The 19139-nt window shown below is 35.1% G+C and overlaps 1 protein-coding gene across 50 annotated transcripts in view; it reads right to left on the bottom strand.

Moving 5' to 3' along the window:
* MPDZ (multiple PDZ domain crumbs cell polarity complex component) overlaps window positions 1-19139 on the bottom strand; it is a 174189-nt gene that overhangs the window by 27718 nt on the left and 127332 nt on the right. For 30 of the 50 annotated variants that reach the window (XM_031014566.3, XM_063696388.1, XM_055351009.2 and 27 more), the window contains 8 exons: window positions 17474-17651; window positions 14487-14597; window positions 10412-10510; window positions 6945-7107; window positions 4920-5116; window positions 3682-3773; window positions 3051-3141; window positions 782-862 (listed from right to left, as the gene is read on the bottom strand). In XM_031014566.3, coding sequence (XP_030870426.1) covers window positions 782-862; window positions 3051-3141; window positions 3682-3773; window positions 4920-5116; window positions 6945-7107; window positions 10412-10510; window positions 14487-14597; window positions 17474-17651 — 1012 coding nt within the window. Of the gene's footprint in view, window positions 1-781; window positions 863-1098; window positions 1198-3050; window positions 3142-3681; window positions 3774-4919; window positions 5117-6944; window positions 7108-10411; window positions 10511-14486; window positions 14598-17473; window positions 17652-19139 lie in introns of all 50 variants that reach the window. The other 20 variants (XM_063696393.1, XM_055351025.2, XM_055351027.2 and 17 more) reach the window with 3 other exon arrangements.

Below are 19139 nucleotides of genomic sequence, written 5' to 3'. Positions count from 1 at the left end.
TTTTTTAAAAAAATCATTCATTATAACGTATTCAACATACATTTAAATGTTTCATAATTAACAAATTATAGGGAAATGACTGCATCATTAAATATTATAAACTCTTACTTCAGGATTTAGGAGGAAAAGAAACTAAGAGCAGAAATCAGAAAGGGAAAGAGGAAGATGTCATCTCTCTTAAATGGCAATAGAATGAGGGATTCTCAAACTGAAGTGTATGGACTTCTTGATAGAAAGGTGAAAAGACTTTAATAACTTCTTTTCTTTTTAACCACAACAAAAATAGTCCATGATAAAGACTTCTCTTATATGTATGGTAAGATTGCCTTTTTAAGGCAATCATCGGAGCCAAAAGTTCACTTCTAAATATATGAGCTTTCTTATTTTTAAAGGACAAGACTATAACTTCTATTTCTTTATTTTTATTTCCTCTGTAGCAGGACCTTAGGAAAGGAATCAATGGACAGATAACTAAATTTCATAACTTGGAATAATTATAAAAGGGCAAGCTGGACCCCTGATAAAGTATCAGTTAGCACAGTCATTTTCAAACTTAAATGTGCATCAGGCGGGTCTAATAAAACACAAACTTCTGGGCCCAACCCTAGAGTTTCTCATTAAGCAGATAAGTTTGAGTGGGCCCAAGTATTTGCAGTTCTAACAAAACCTCCGATGATGCTGATGCTGTTAATCTGGAGACCACACTTTTGAGAACACAGTGAATTAGAACACTGAGGTAAAGGAACTCACATCATTTCATTCCAATTCAAAGCAGATTTACCTTGGGAAGCTCCAGATGTTGCACATTTTTAAATGAACTGAGGTCCACAGCTGCATCAGAAGTAGTAACAGTTGGCTCTGTCTGACAGAGGGAAAGAAATGACAAAAAGGGCAACTGAGTGTTAGGAAATTTGATTTGTTTAAATATAAGGGCCACTTATTCAAAATTATTTTATACATTATATAAAATTATTTTACTACATTTATTTATTTTAATACACTATTGCTATTTTAATACATTTATTTATTATAATACATTTTTGCTATTTTAACATTCTATGGAATTTATGAACATTACATTCTCTTCAAAATACTTACGAGGTGTAACTGGACAGCAATCAGTTGAGAGCACAGATAGACCAAGTGGCTTGAAGACTGCCTGGGTTTACTGTATAATGAAAACCGATGGTAGCCCAGCTAACAAATGGTGAAACTCAGTGACAGAGCATCAGCAGAAACACCATTCATTATTCTTTACTGTGTTATTTATCAAGTGAATTGAAAACTTTAATGAACGTTATTAAAATACTCCATTTCCTTAAGAGACATATTTAGTACAACTACTATGAAAACAAAATATATTACCTTATAACCTAATTATCTTAAATAACCACGTGGCTTAGTGGAACGTTAGGAGCAGCCGGAATGAGACAATGATTTGTACATCTATCTTATGTATACATAAGCTCTATGTTTATATATTCATTTAGGAAAGAATGTTTCTCTTCCTACAGGTACCCCCACTGATAATCACCAAAGTTCCTCTAATTTTAAGCTTTTCATTCTCTACTAACTCCTTTTATTCATCATACACATGTATCCAAAGCTTTCCTAAATCAAAACAAAACCACTCTCCCAATTCTCTGTCACCCTCTAGCCACTGCCTCTCTCTCTCCTTGACTTCTTGTCCATCATTTGCTTTCTCAAAAGCCACTAACAGTCTCCTAGTTACCAAACCCAAGGGACTCTTTCTACTCATCTTCTCACTGGATTCTTGCTACATGGCAGCATGTAGAGCTGTGGAGTGTACCCTTGAAGGACACTCTTCTCCGCTGCTCTGCCACATGCCCTCCTGGTTCTTCAGTCTCTGATCTTTTTGTTAGCCTTCCTCCTTATTGTTGCTACCACATGATTCTGCCCTTGGCCCTCTTTCTCTCTAAATGCTCTCTGTAGCAAGCACCTCAGCCTCCATGGCTAAGAAATGCCAAATCTGCATATACAGGAAATCATCTCTAAACTGGAGACCAAATGTCCCAATGTACATTTTTACCAGGCTATCCAACAGGCACTTCGTTCTTAACCTGCCCCAAATAGAATGTACCATATTTTTGCAAATATCTTTCTGTATTTTCTATTCAGTAAAAGACAGCCATCCCTCATGTCACTAAGTCAGATATCTGAAAACCTTGTATATCCTATCTGTTTTATTCCCCAGTCCAAAGAGCAATATCTGGTATAAGGCAGAGTACTCAGAAAGTATTTGTTGGATAAACACATCTTCAACCACTCATTTTTCCTCAGTGAGTACATTTAGTTGGGGATGAAGTATTATCAATTTGGGTCTTAAACATGTGATGTAACCATTCCCTCTTCCAGCTTTAGTTCAGGTCCTTGTTAACTGTTTCCTGAATTATTCCAATAATTATCTTACTTCCTCTAACTTCTCTCCCCTGCTACCTCTGATTTTTCTCTACAGTACTGCCAGAGAAATTTTTAACTATACATTTCTCATTCTTTGAGCTCCACACTGCCTCAAAGACAAAGCTGGCACATGTTGGCCTATCAGCGTATCCCATGATCTGACCCTGTCCCCTTTAACATTGACCCTTTCCCCACCAGCTCCCATTCCCTGCCCCTCATTGCTCAGCGATGCTCTATAATTTAGCTTCCTGCATTGGCCAAAGTCTCCATGCCATTCCTCACTCCATGCCCTCCGCTTGCAACATTTTTGCCCCCCAAATCTTCCAACATACACTTCATATGTAACCTTCCATATAAAGTTTTATCCTCAATTTCTTTTCAGAGGCAGAACTGATAACTCTTTTCCTACCCTCACTATTCCCTAGGCAGACTACAAGTACTCTTCACATAAGTGGTATGCTTATTTCCGTGAGTGTCTTCTTATACTAGGATGTACACTCCTTGAAGGCCAAGGCTATAACTTACCTACCTCTAATATCCCTCTCTAAGTGTTATGTAATTGTTGATTGAATTAATAAGGCTCACATCAATCAAGTCTTCCCAGAGAAACAAACATAAGTTACATATACCTCCTTATTTTGAAGATTTTCTGAGTTAGAAGGCAAAGGTTCTACTGCATTTCCAGGACATACGGCCATCTGATTCACTGCATCTTTATTTCTAAAAGCAAAAAAACAACAACCTATTATAACATCATGGTATTATTTTCATTCTCTTACTTCAAGAGTCAGAAGGTTATTAGAGAAAATTATTTAACCCCCAAAACCTGGAACTGTGACACAAATTTACAAACGTTTTCTTTTCTTTTCTTTTTTTTTTTTTTGAGACAGAGTCTCTTTCTGTTGCCCGGGCTTGAGTGTAGTGGCACAGTCTCAGCTCACTGCAACCTCCGCCTCCCAGGTTCAAGTGATTCTCCTGCTTCAGCCTCCCTAGTAGCTGGGACTACAGGCACGTGCCACCACGCCCGGCTAATTTTTTTTTTTTTTTTTTTTTTTTAGTAGAGACGGGGTTTCACCATGTAAGCCAGGATGGTCCCGATCTCCTGACCTCGTGATCCGCCCGCCTCAGCCTCCCAAAGTGCTGGGATTACAGGCATGAGCCAGCATGCCCGGCTACAAATGTTTTCTTTTCATTCAAAAGAACTCAGAGTAGAAATGCTAACAAAAAGTATTTGGTAAACTAGCAAAAGAAAATGATCACCTGATAAAAATTATTTTCACTTTAGAAGGGGCACATTTAATGATTGATGAGGCATTCTGATGACTTCTTCCATATAAAATCTGACCATTGATCTGTGAGAAATAAATATCATTAGTTGGGCCTGAAATCTTAGTATCAAAGTTTTATCATCCTTCCTCATTAATGAAAAGCACATTTTTTCTTCCTTTAAAATATATTTTATATTAAATGTTATATATTTTCCTCCCCAGAACATGAAACTGACTTTTCATGGTGAATAAAGAATAACTCATGTTTAAAGCCAGCATTAAAATAATACAAATGAAGTCTGACATCCATGGACTGCTGATAAAGAGGCACCACTTGGACCAACTGCAGGAGAGTAGACAACAAATTTCCTGGCAGGCACTGGGCTCCCAGCATGCTCTGCACAAAACGAGGGCTCTGTGGAAAAACTTGCGACCTGCAAGACCATCCTGGGAAGTTCCTTACTGTCATATTTCCCACTTAGTCTCAAAACTCAAGCCCTGGAAATAGGTCACTGGGAGAAGAAATGCTGGGTAGATTCAGGATTTAGGCAGCAAACTGTGCCTAAACAGCACAGTGCCTAACGCAAATGACTGGCTCAGTCATTTGGTCATTTAGCCACTGCCTGACTGAGCCTCCCGTGTCCATAGGGAAACATACTCAGCATGAGAAGAGTATAAAGGCAGTATAAAATCATGTGGATCCCAGCCCAGGAGGGGCAAGGACAAACAACACAAGCAAATAAAATTCTAAACCCTATAAAACACGGTCCACAAATTTGTTTGGCAGGCTGAGTTACTGCTTGTTATTTAGCCTTAACCTTGACCCCACCCCACCTCACCCTCATCACTTCTCCCATTAGTGATTCAAGTTCCAGAATGTCCAGTGGGTCAGCCTCTGAGGAATGACTGGTCACTTGGCTTTTCAAAAACTCCTAATAAAAATGCAGCACACAAAACAAATGCTTTTGAAGTGTGAGCTTTATTACTATCTTGGGGCAAAAATTGTTTCTGGTGCTATACAGTCATGACCTTTTAATGGAAGTTAATGGGAACATGGACTCTACTTAGTAGAAATTTGGTTTAGAGCCAGATTTGCTGCAATGCATCTATTTTATTAAGCAAGCAATGGCTTTCTCAGTCACTATAAGGTATGGGTGATTTTCTGGAAACTGACAGTTCCATTACCCTTATAAAACAAGAATAAATTCAAAATTTTCCACAAAAACTTACCTCTAGAAGCTCATCTGCAATTTGCAATCGACCATCTTTTCCTGCAGCTCCATTTGGATCAATCCCCACTATGAAGACACTCATCCTGGATCGGTCTTTGTTCCCAGCAAGACTTAGGCCCAAACCACTATGACCTTTCTCCAGTTCAATCATATGCAGCTCGCCTGTTAGGGTTCCATAACGCTCTCTGATATTTTCTACATACAACAACAACAACAACAAATACATATTTACAGTCAATTTACAGTCAAATGCTTTACTGTGGAAAGCTATTTCGTTTTACCTCAAAAGGACAGATTTTATACCAAAATGTAGTCTTTGACAGTTAAAAGCTAAATAGACTAGGCACTTGGGCATCAGGACTGGTTTCCTGGAGGACCCAAACTTTGAGGAATTTCTTTGCATCTAGGGTGCAGAGAGCACAATGTCTGACTAATCAGTTCACCTTGGAGTGGTTATACCAAAGAGAAGTAATTCATTTTACAAACTCTCAAAAGACCATGATTAAACCAGAAACTTGATCATTTGCAGAGGAGAACAGAACTAAGGCATCCAGAATATCTGTGTTCACCGATCAGTGGGAGCTTTTCTCCCATAGGAATTTCAACATTGTGTATCACATCATGTTGGGCAGTTGCTTGGTAGATATATGCAAAATAAAGAGAATGAGCTTTCTTATTGCACAGAGCTATTAGGCCAGGACAACTTGATATATGTATCCCAGCTTTGGGACACACGTCCTAATTAGATGAGACCATTTACATCTCCCACCCCACATCTTCAAGAGGTGATGGTTATTGTGCACCCTCTTTAATCTAAGAGGGCTGACGCCTCACGCAGGTGCTCCAGTGCAAAGCCACAGATGAGCGACCAGCCAACAGCCAGCACTACTTGCCAACCATGTAAATGAGCTGTCTTGGAAGTCCAGCCCAGCTGGGCCCAGTCACCCACTGCCCTTTGATAGATGAATAATAAATTATTGTTTTATGCCATTACATTTTGGGGTGGCTTCATAATAGAAAACCGAAACATTTCAGTTCACGTTTTCCTCAAGAGTACATTCTGACCACATTGATTGTTAGCAATATGCTCTAGTGTCACTGAGAACAGACTGAGAAAACTACAAACTTTACCAGTCATCTTAGAAAACGTTATTATATGGCTAATGGGCCAATGCCATGCATTCTACATTGATTCTTAACTGCATCAATTTCATAAACTATTTCCTGACTCCTTCCACAATACAGCAGCACAACTTTTATGTTCTGTACTTCCTAAAAAGATGTACTACAGCTTTCTTAAAGGAAATAATTCGATTTTTAAAATAAAACTTTTTAAAACAATGACATTGATAACTTTGGGCTAAATTTTAAATATTTTCCTGCAAAATGGTATTTCCTTAGAAAACAGAGACTCCCTATTGGTCCTAATAACAGCTGCCTATGAAAGACTGCTGGGCGCCAGGCACTGTGCTTAGCACTCTTGGCACTATCTAATTGAATGTTAGCAACCTGAGGGGAGAACTCCATTTTAAAAAGAGAGATAACCACTAGGCTAAAGCTTAGAGACAGTTAAACAGCTTAGTCAATGCCTAAAGTTTTTATCTCCACAATTATACTATGTCACCATTCTGGTATAGAAAATACACCAGAAGTTCAAGGTGTGATATCAACAACCAGAATTCACATGAGGAATCTGATGCCCAGAAAGGGGTGGTGACTTGTCTGAGACACAGAGTGGCTGATCCAATACTAGCTTCTGAGAGAGTGCCCTGTCCTTATTAATTCTCATACAAAAGGCAGAGTGAGCTTTAACAGCACTTTTAAAGGAAAGGAAGAGCATGATTTCATGCCTCAGGAATGTATGCTGTATTCAAGCAAAACAAACACTATTTCTTTCCACACAGAATTGCAGAAAATATCACAAAGCTGCAACATACTTACTTATCCAGGGCGAAATCCTTGAGAAACTCAGAGCTATTTTAATACCTCTTACAATTAAATGCACCACAAAAACACAACTTACTCCAGCTGTAACCAAACTCATCCTCTTTGTCCACATCTTGTGAGATTTTGCTTGCAGATGACTGTGTGTGATCACTACCCATTTCTGCAAAGGCTGAAGGAGGGGGTGGGGGCACACTGCACAATGGAGCCTTCTCTGGCTCTGACTCTGACTGACTGGGTGCCTGTGGGAACAAAAAGAATGCAGTAGGTTTGTACAGTCTAAGGAAGAAAACTTCAAGAAGAAGAAATAAGAGTATACTGTCAAAAACAAAGACTGGCTTTAAAATATCTAACAAATAATGGAAAGCTCATATATGTATATAATATATATATAAAATATCTAACAAATAATGGAAAGCTCATATATATATATAATACCTAACAAATAATGGAAGGCTCAGATTGTTATTTTATATATTTTATATATATACATATATATATATGAGCTTTCCATTATTTGTTTGATATTTTAAAGCCAGTCTTTGCTTTTGACATGATATTCTTATTTCCATATATATCTATGTATATATATAGATAGATAGATAGATATGAAATATTAGATGGGATTCAGGTAAAGTTTAAATATATCAAACCAAGTAGTATCAGAGAATAATTCACTAAACTTTTATTTGCTATTTTAAGCCAATAAATTAATGAATTTGAGGTCTTAAATGACTTGGTAGAAAATTGTACAAACTTCCCCTTTTAGAAAAAAATGTCATTCAAAAGTTATAACTTTTGGGTCTGGGTAAGATTTGAGGCATCTAGAAAAATCTGCCAAGAAACTGCAGAAAAAAAAATTAATGGAGAAGTTGCCCTTCAAAGCTTATTAGTGAGACTAAATATAAATAATTATTTATTGCTACCTGAATCCTCTCTCCATATGATTCTCTTAACAAATCCAGGACAGCAAGTATCACACATGCAGGCTTGTCTACCAGAGAGCCAGTTTGTTAGCACAGAGCACACACTCGGATGTGAGAGGCATGGTTTTAAGGACAACACCAGCTTTCCCTAGCCAAGGCAGATCACAAGATAAATGAGGAAACACAGGAGACTCCTTAATAGAAAGCCAAAGCATGGCATACTGGCTGTCACTTAGGGTCATAGGTCCTATTTCGAAAAAAAAAAAAAAAAGTACTTGGCATCATCAAGTTCTTATATTGCAAAAATAATTGCAGTTTTTGCCATTAAAACTCCAATTACTTTTGCACTAACCTAATGTTATAGATGATCAACAGAATGTTAGAGTTTGAAAGGTCTTTAAGTTGCTGAGTTCATTTTATTCATTTTGCAGATGAATAAACCTTTGGAACCTGAGGCTACAAGAAATGAAAGTTTTTGTTTCGAATCAAACAGTGGTACTAGACTTCTTTTTGCTTAACTCTTAATCCAGTGCACTTTCCATTATATCATGTTGTCTCCTCCAACTTGCATAAATAAGACAGTACCAAACTCAAAGGTCAGGAACATCCAGCTAAAGTTCTAACCTCGGTATGAAGTTGTCCCTGATACCTTGAACCTATAGTTTTCCTATATATCTTTATTTTACTTTTTTACTGCATAAGAATTCCTCTGATATAATGTTTTATTATATATGTTTATATCTAGAAAAATATTATGATTTTTTTAAAAAACTGACTTCTTGTAAGGATACATTAAATGATAAACATGCACAAATACTTAGAAATTATTAATTGGTGCCACGAATTAGAATACCTAAAAATATATGTAACACTAGAACTATTTGAGACTGAATGCGACCTTTCTTTGTTGATTCAGAAAGCACTCAATTTTCTGGCAAAGCAAAGAGCTGACTGATAGAGATTTAAGGGCATAAGTGTCAGATTACAGAATCTGCTATATTGAAATGTTCAGTCTATATGCCATTGGACAAACAGATAAAAGTTACTAATGTAAATGGAACTCTTGTTATCTTCCCAAATGCTGTGCCATAAATGTCTCAAATTAATAATATACCAATAAAAATTAACAAACACACACACACAAAACCCTCATTTGATCCAATCAAGTTTCATTATCATAGTAAAGAGGAGCAAGGTATGTACTTTAGAATTTTTCTGGCTAAAAAAAATTTACTTCTCTGTAAAATTTTATCAAGCATTGATTAAGTCCATTCCATTTTTAAAAGGTAAAACAAAAGCTAATTTAAACTTCCCATAATTTTAACAAATCTATAGATGACATTTTATAGATCTTGCTGCATAATTTTTCTGAGCTGTTATTTTAAGAACAAACAAACAAACAAAACCTGCTTATCTGAAAAATTGTCTGGGATCTCAGGCACAACATTTTCATACTGGGAGTAAATCAAAATGGTGCCCTAACCTACCTGACTAATAAAACCAATATAAGCCTCTATTTACTTGAGGGGCAATAAGGTGTTATGTTTTCATATCCTTGACACCCTCATTCTCATCAAGATCATGTATCTGCCTCGTTAGTGACACTTTTTAAAATTTATTTATGAAAATATAGCTCCTTAACAAAGATTGTTTAGCCTTCCTTGTCAAAAATGCAGTGTATACTTGAGATCACTCCATGCTGTGTATGTATACATCAAGTACAGCACACACATAAAGCACACTGTAACACACCCACATATGAAAATTCCACACTGACACAAACCTTAAAGGGTGTGGGAGCAAAAGGGTTAGTTGGGGAACAATGGAAGATAATTCTACTTGAATTCAGTAATTCCTATAGCAATAGAAAACATATTCCTTCAGATATAGCATCTTTGGTTATCCATATCAATAACATGGTATTTGTTACAATAACATGGAAGTCTGATGAATATTCATAAAGTGTTTCCTGAAAAAAATTGTTGATGGCTTTCTTCCTTTTCATGATCAAATTATGGTATATAAATTCTTATAAATTTGTGTTTCGATTTTGGTTTTATAATTTCATCAGAAAATGAGAAGATCCAAGTATAGATTTACGAGCATTGAAACAGTTACGTTTCCTGATTCAGGCAATTACATGGGCATGCTTCATGAATATTCAACAGACTCCTGCATGTACACATACACAATTATTTGTGCAGTGATTAACTCATGGAAGAGCTTTTATGATCACCTTGTAGAAGTATGAAAAGGATTTAAATCAACACATGGTTTTAAAGAAATTATGTGTGAAAAGTATCATACATTTGGCAACTAACAAAAATTTAAATATCAGAAATTTTAAATGACACCAAAATGAAAGAAAGGCACTGGACTCATGATTCTCCCTTACTCTTCGGAAGGGCCATTTAATTTCAGCAATAAAAATAAATATTCTCTGGCAGGAAAATGTGCTTAAGAAAGGATCTGCATGCCCACTCCAAACAGCTTTGTTTTTTTGTTTTTTTTTCCCTGCCCAAATGTAGCAAATAGTGAACTGGGACAAAGACACAGTAGTAACAAAGAACAAAACATTTGCAAAAGGCAACCAACAGCAAGACAATGGGCATTATCCAACCTTGTCGGCGTTGATTTGTAGAGAGTCAGCAAATGGGTTAGTGCTGCTGAAGTTGTACTTAGGGTAAAGGTTGTGCAGCAAGGAAGGCAAAGGGGATTTCTAAAAGGAAACATAAGAGGCGCTGAACTCAAAGGAAATGTATTGAAAACAACTTAGTTTTAAAAGCAAAGTACATACCGATTTAAAGAACTGCCTGTGTGAAACTAGATCCTATCAGATCCAGTCATTAATAGCAACATCTTAAAACAGTCTGGAACTAAAGATTTGTCTCTAATGACCTGAATCTATACCTGAGTCTAAATCAGGCCACAAACCACAAAGGAAACTAGTTGTCAAACTGATCCCAAATTTCTTTTATTTTTGCTCAATGTCTTCAGTATTACTAACAGAGGCACATATATTTTGCCCATCTTATATATTAATACATGTTTTATGAATACCAGTAAACATGTTCAAAATTAAAACCACAAAAGTTTTTTATCTACATCTAAAAGCTAATTTTTTTTTAATAATCTGTCTAGAATGCAAATTATAAACTGGTCTGCTAGTTCATTGGCAACCTTCATTATTCTTTTATTTTGCATCCTAGTAAGGAAACTTTCCATATTTTGACTTGATATTAAAGTGCTTCAGAGCAACTGTATTTTTTAAATTAAAAAAACAGTAATTTATTAAAAAATGAACTCCTGTAGAGTGGTGTTCTCTATTTCTGCCCAGTTTTTGTGGAGGTAGAAACATGGAGATTCATGTTTTAAATAAATTTCCTATAAAATTGCCCATATTACTGGAGAATTTATGAGGCTTTAGATAATATTTGAAGTCCTGCCTTAGAGTGTTTCTCAGGTTTTGTGGCTTGCCAGTAATAAGCCCTGAGCCAGACTGTTAAGAGTTGAAAATACATATTAAAGTCAGGATGACTGCCAGATAGAATTTAGCATTTTCATAGTTTAAAAAAAAAAGTAATTTCCTTAGCACAATAAATTCTTCTCCTTCTTTTCACACCCGCTATCTTTTTCTTTTATTGACTATATCTTTCAGGGGAAATTGCAGACATTTAAAATTCATTTTGGCTCCAATTAAATGTTTGTGTTACTTTTCTCTATAAAAAAGCCCCACTGGCAGGCATCAAGTATAGGGAGAGGTTGTCATGTGACACCACCCTGTATGAGAGAACACTCTGGAAAGACTCTATCCTCAGTATGCCTGCACTAAAGCTTATGCCACATTACCCTTTCAATCTGCTCTTCTTGCAATGTTTTTCCTACAGAGGGAAGACAGGAAAAAGAAATGGGCACAATGACATTTCTGCTCAACTTTCTCTCTGCTTTTCAGTTTAAAATGTCAACTCCTGCTTTACAAAAGAGAAGATCACAAATACCAAGGCACATGACCATTTATTAACGTGGAAGAAATGACTAGGCAGAGGTGACAAATATATCCTAGGCAAAATAATTCAATGCTATGGAAGGTGGAGATTATTTCTAATCTCCATACATTGGACTTTCAGTGTCCTGTATAATTCTGTAGAACGTTAGAAAACAAAACTAGCAACAAATTTAAAGAAAGCTCTAGTTTTTAAATTTTTATTACTTTTGCTTTCTTTTTAATTTGCAGATCTCAGAGGATGAGAATTTGGCCCTGATAGCAAAGTGTAAAAGTATAGCATAGGCACAGCAGACGAAATGGTAGATTACTCTATTATTAGGAAAAGATATTTAGAAACAGACTATTTCTTATTAAAAAACCAATGATGAAACTTCTGTTTATAGTCCCAAGGGCTGAGAAAAGCAGAAATATTAACAACGAAGAAGCACAGGGAAGACAAAAACATTCTCTGGCCCATTTTAAATGGGGCCCCCCTTTCAGTGAGAAAATGTGGTCAGACTGAATTCTGTGAAGGGTCATACTGGTGAAATTACCAGGGCTAGTTCTGGAAATTTCTGATTCTTGAAGAGCCTAAGGGCCAAAGCAACTCACTGGTTTTTCAGCTTATGTTTAAGATTTCCTAGGAGCTTTATCCTATATCTATAGATAACACAATTACCAGTAAGAGACTTTTAAGTATGTGCATTTGTGATTGTTCCTTTTAGATTACTGGAGACCTAATTATTTCCATAAGGAAGTAAATCATTGAAACAAAACATATCTCATTTTAAATGCAAAATTAACTTTAATTTTCTAAAGCAAAATAAGTATGACTTGACTAAACATGTCATTCATAACAATATCCTGGAACAATTGCTATAAAATCAGGTATCATTATACCTCACAGAGCAAAATAAGAGTATTTTCCAGGTGTATGAGACAAGATCTTCCCGGCTCATTGGAAAATGTGCCTGACATTGAAAGGAATATTTGTAGTTTTAAGTTTTTAAAGCAATATTGAGAATCACTATTCAGCAATTTATAGTATTGTCCCAAATGATGTAAAAATTGTAAATTATAAATAAAACAAAAAAAGGACTAAAATCCACCCACACACAAAAAAAATAGCTTTAACTTAAACACCCATTTAACATTATTATGCTGTGTCTATGTTTAACACACAAATGGGAATAAATGTAAAAGGATTTATAGTTATTTAAACAAATGGAATAGCTTTGTAAAGAATGCAGCATGATGCAGCCCTACCATTTGGCAAATTTTCTTTCTGAATGGATAATTATTACCTAACAATAAACAACTGAATGATTAAAAATTGCAGATGTTGAAGTGCTTACATTAAAAACTACTAGATTCACTCTTTACAGTAAACCCAGACCACAGTTACACCTGTCTTCACAACAGAAGGAAGGGCCATTAAAATAAATCTGGTCACTTTACAGTCCATGGCATAGAATATTGATAAGCTACTTTGACAGAGCTCATCTAAAGAGCTGTTGGTTATTTTCATCATTTGAACCTTAACATCTTAAATTCTTAATTTCACAAGTTAAACTGAGCCCTTATATCTTAAATTCTTAACTTTACAAGTTAAAATTAAATGTATTTTGCAGATAAAATTAAATATTTTAAGTTTTAGACGATGCGTTCAACTTCCCTCACATATGTTGGTATTTTTGTTTTAAAGACAACCAACCCTAAAAACTAGTAAGCAGGAAATTCAAAGAGAATCACTATGATGGGGGTTGTTAACTTAAATCCAAAAAAGGAGTCTGTAAGTGCTTCAGAACATCTAGGAAATGGTATGCAATTTTTGAATGGATGTGTATGCTTCTAAAGAACTTTCCAAGGGGTATGTGAATCCAAAATACTTAATAACTGCTGCACGTGAATTTTTTTTTTTTCATGAGGCATAAAGAAGGAGTTGAAAAAACAGTTTTAAACTCTTGGCATAATTTTCATCTTCAGCATCAAGTCATAACAAATCCAAAGCCTCACTCTGTATCTTTGTTAACAACATTCATTAAATGTAACTTACATTTTCTAAAATGTTTTTTAACGCTATTTTACCTGTGGTGACTGATGGCAAAACGGGTTGGTAGGTTTCTGTCCACCAACAGCTATACAGTGATGAAGAGCTACACAGTGATGTGGCTAGAGTACAGCAATTATGAAATCACTTGTAAACAAACCAAATCTGCCCTGCGCAAATTTAACGTTCAGTGGGATACACAAATACACGAACGATCATTCACAGATGATTATGGGATTGCATAAGTAGGAGATTCTGTCTAGAGAATAAATTTCAAGAAAATGTCATTTCTTTGGTTTCTAAGGGGCTCCACTAGAGATCACAGATTATTAACCTGAATTATGATGCCACATTCCTTTTAATAACTTGTGTATTTTGTGATTAAAATGAATACTAATAATTAACCATCTAGATACCTAGAGATACTGATAAATCTACTTCTGTGTATATTCAACAGACCTCAAAAGTCTTTATTAAACATGGTGGAAGGGATTTCCAGGATAACTCAATTTCTGAGAAAGCAAAACAAACTTCTAACAAGTCTTCTGAGATTTGAAAAATCACTATCTTTGCTCATACAGACAACTTGGCCCTTGATACATTAGATTCCAAGTTGAACACTGTTTGGATATGCCTACCTTGCCCTTTGTGTTCGCTTACCCTTGGTCTGTTTATAATGCTCTGTACCATAAAGACTACAGGGTTGCCTGCTTTCCGAATGGCTTCCACAGCTTGTTCATGGCTTGCATCTCTGAGGTCCATTCCATCCACCTGCAATGGAAGGCCTCAGCTTAACATTTCAAGAATCTATAGAACAACAAAAAAATGTGTGGATATGGAGTTTTAGGGATGCTTGGTTAGACTCCTAGAAAATCTGTTTTAATATCAAAAATAATTGAGACTACATGTGAAGCTGCAGAACTTTCTGTCTGTCCAGCAGACTTGTGGTCCCTTGCTTTGGACACATATCTCTGTCTCCAATAATCAGTTCAAGTCATAATCAATTGAAATGAAGGCTCTGCTTCTGCACTCCTTACATTGCTCAGCTGCTCCTTTAAATTAAAAAAATCAGTATCATTAACAAAATTATATGAGGGAACTATCTAGCAGCACTGTCTTCATCATGAAAGTCACTGTACTAATTTTCTTCTAATTGACTATAGGGTGGTTTGGGAAGTAGGGGGTGATGCCTTGTATAATTTTCTCTGTACAGGGAAGCTTGAAGTTCAAAACAAAATTCTGATATCCAGAAAAATCAGATAATGGTAAGGTTAGTTTTGCAAAAGAATCCTTGCAGTAGATATGACAGGAGCTGGAAGCTAAGAAATTGTGTTTATTTGTTAGTAATTCTTACATAGTTTGACAATGAAAGTTATTTTGTAAATTTTATCAATCATGGTTTGCCTGAGTATTGATCAACTCAGCTTACACACTTTATGAATAAGAAGGAAAATAGTTTAAAAGGCCAAATGCTAATTCTGTCAGAAAACTATAGGATGTTAGTATCATTTTATCATTTCCAATTACCATGTTATGATATATACAACAAAAGAGTAAACCCAGAGTGGACACAACTCTAGAAAATAACATTATTAGATCTTTGCATAGAACATTATCATCTTGAAAAGAATCATATAGATTTAGATAAAAACCTCCCTCAGGTTGATACTTAGATGACAATATTTTTTTCAGTGCATATTAAAATAGCTTCTAACTTTTTTGTAGAACAAAAGTCAGTATTCACGTCTACCATATGTCTACTATATATTCCATTCGTGGAAAAATTTAAAAGGATGTTAATTATCTTTGCTCAAGACCAAAGTATTCCATTCTCAGAATGGAATAATTTGCAGATCTGCACTCACCTAGTCTATATACATTTTGAGAAACTCTTAGCAGAGACACGCTTTAGAATCCTCGGGATTACAGAGGACTGAGGCTTCCTACATACTAGAAAAGCCCTTGCAATATGGCACAAATCATTGCTAAATTGCATACAGCATTTTAAAACGCACAAAAAAGTTCTTTCTTTTCCATTTCAAAGGCGAACTTTAACTTTTTAAATATATTTAAACAACATTTGAGAGCAAATTATGACCATTCTTGTCTACAAAAAAAAAAAAAAATCTCTTTTGCTATTTAGGTCAAAGGTATTTAATAGTGAGGTATGCATAAAATAAACTTCTTAGTGACAATCCAAAATTTGAAATTTTAGGTAGTGTCCTAAATAAAGGAGTTCGTTAAAAGGGGTCTAAGGTATCATCTAATGAAAGAATGCAGGAGAGAGAAAAAGCCTATCATTCTTCCTTATAAACGGTCATCAAAAAAAAAAGGACATGGTCCCTGTTTTCACTCAGGTCCCAATCTTCTTCCGTCTAAGGCTCTCAAAGACAGCCAGTCAATGAAGGAATCAATCAATCATCAAAACGTTCATTTAAAGTCATGGTTGATATGTTATAATCTTTTTCTAAACAAAGTCTTCCAGTGTGTAAGTTATATGGGTTTAGAAAATGAGAGTCACTTGTATAAAGTAAATATAATGGTCATTACAGTGGTAATAAAATTGTCTTTATTTGCAAGTTGTCTCTTTTAGTCTACTCTGTAAATCCTGAAAACTCAGAAAATCTGGGTCAGGTACTCCTTTCTCTATCCTTCTAAATAAAATTATGCTTATCCCAATCAAATAATTTATCACACTGTTCTGAAGTGACTTGATTACTTGTCAAGTCTGTCCCACTTGGCAGGCAGGCACAGTGCCTTGTTTACTGTGGGATGCCCAGAGCCTGTTATAGCACCTGGAATGCAACAGCTGTTCCAGGAATATTTGTTGAGTAAATGAGTGAGTGACTTATGAGAGGAGAGTCTATTTAAAATATTGAACTTTGCTTTGAATTAAGAGATTACACACAACTTGACATGCTTCTAACACATAACAAAATGCACATACATGTGCACACACATGCACACAGGCACACATACAGAGCCTTCATTGATGAATGAACACAGCACTGAAAAGGAGCGAGATCCTGGCTTCGACTGAGAAGGATTTACATGAAAGGTAACTGAGGCATCAGCATTAAATATTTTACTAAAAAAGACTCACTTGGAAAAAAAAAAAAACTCATCCAACAAAGTTTATCTGCAATGAAATGATAATAAAGTACTTATTGAAATAAAATCTCATTAACTTAATTATATCCACATTTTGTGTGTGTACATATACATACATTGTATGTCTAATGTAATCTTAATTCAAAATTTTTCCCTAAGAATTGTGCTTTGTTCTTTCAAACAGAAGATAATTATTTTACCTTGGAGCCAATTTTTTTTAAATGGTTGGCTTTATCTCCAAACATCAGTCTCTATATCAAAACATATAATCTGTCATTATATACATAAGAGAAAATTACGTATGAAAATAAACAAATAAGAAAGAAATAATTTATCCACACACACATTTTACTCGAATGCTGGGTTGAGTAACTAGTATGAAGATGACAATTCCCTTGGTACAAAGGATGGAGCAGGTGAAAAATTTTAGCACTTGTACCCTAAAACTTAAAGTATAATAATAATAATAAAATTAAAAAATAAATAAATAAAACAAAACAAAAAAATTTTAGCACAGAAAGCTCACTAGAGGGTACCTCTATGATTCTATCTCCAGGTTTCAAGGTTCCATTTTTGCCAGCTGGACTATCTTCCAGAACATGTTTGATGAAAATGCCCCTCATCACTTCTCCATTGCTTAGCCGACTCCCCATCCCTCGTCCACCAACAATGCTGATGCCTAAGGATTTGCTTGGTTCTCTCCAGAGTTCCACCCTAAAAAATAAATAAAATTTTCAACTCTTAGGAAAAATCATAAGGGTAAAGCTTCATGATGCTGAATTTGGCAATGATTTCTTATATATAACACCAAAGGCACAGAGAACAAAAGAAAAAATAGATAAAATGTACTTTATCAAAATTAAAAACTTCTGTTCATCAAATAATACTCTCGATAGAGTAAAAAGGCAACCAACAGAAAGGAAAAAAGTATCTGCTAATAACATATCTGATAAGAGATTCATATGCTGAATACAAAGGGAACTTCTAAAACTCAACAACAACAAAAAAACAAGCGGTATAAAACATGGGCAAGTGTCTTGAAGATACGTAAATGACAAATAAGCACATGAAAAGATGTTTAACATCACTAAATATTATTGAAATACAAATCAAAAGCACAGTAAGATACCATCTCACATCCAACAGGATGGCTACTACCTACTAAAAAAAACACACACACACACACAAATCAACAAGAATGCAGAGCATGTGAAACCCTTGCGTACTGTTGGTAGAAATGTAAAATGGTGTAGCTGCTATGGAAAAGAGTACATAGGTTCCTCAAAAAATTAAAAATAGAATTATCATATGATTCAGCAATTCCACTTGTGGGTATTATACCCAAAATAATTCAAAGCAGGATCTCAAAGAAATATTTATACACCCATGTTCACAATAGCCAAGAGGTAGAAGCAAACCAATTATCTATCAAGAAATGAGTAGATAAAATACTATATACATTCAATATTATTCATCCTTTAAAAAGAAGGAAATTCTGAAACATACCATAATATGAATAAACCTTGAAGACATTATGCTAAGTGAAGTTAAGTCATCTAAGTAAAATAAAGGACAAATGTCATTTAATTTCACTCATATAAGGTACCTAGAGGTACCAAATTCATAGAGACAGAAAGTAGAATGGTGGTTGCCTGGGACGGGAAGAGAGAAGAAAGGGGAGTTATTGCTTAACGGGTATGGAATTACAGTTTTGCAAGATGAAAAAAGTTCTGTAGCTAGACGGTGGTGGTGACTGCAGAGCAATGTGAATGTACTTATGCCACTGAACTGTACACTTAAAAATGGTTAGGATGGCTTAAAATAATAATAAAAATATTTTAACACAATGGAATAAAATGTCATATATGTTAATTTTTACAAATATTACTTTGCTCAATTTATTAAGGTTTTACTAGTAGTAAAACAAGATAGTTTAAAATACCTTCTCAATTATGTGTCTTATAGAATCTGATATTAATGTATTTCTGAAAATGATTTGTTATAAGTAAAACTGGACTCATACTCCAGGCTGTGGCACATACCAGTGTAAAAGGATGATTTTACAGGATCTTAGTATTACATATATTAAGTAATCAAAAAATTCAGCTACTGCTAAACAGATAGTAGCTTCTAAGCTTAGCAACCAAATCAAGGGAAAGAACACTCCTGCACACACTATGTCACAAACTCACCTCTGTAGAA

The sequence above is a fragment of the Gorilla gorilla genome, chromosome 13 (genome assembly GCF_029281585.2).
Source record: "Gorilla gorilla gorilla isolate KB3781 chromosome 13, NHGRI_mGorGor1-v2.1_pri, whole genome shotgun sequence".
Taxonomy (NCBI): Eukaryota; Metazoa; Chordata; class Mammalia; order Primates; family Hominidae; genus Gorilla; species Gorilla gorilla.
Note: the sequence above shows the minus strand (reverse complement) of the source record. Positions and strands in the feature narration are given on the sequence as shown.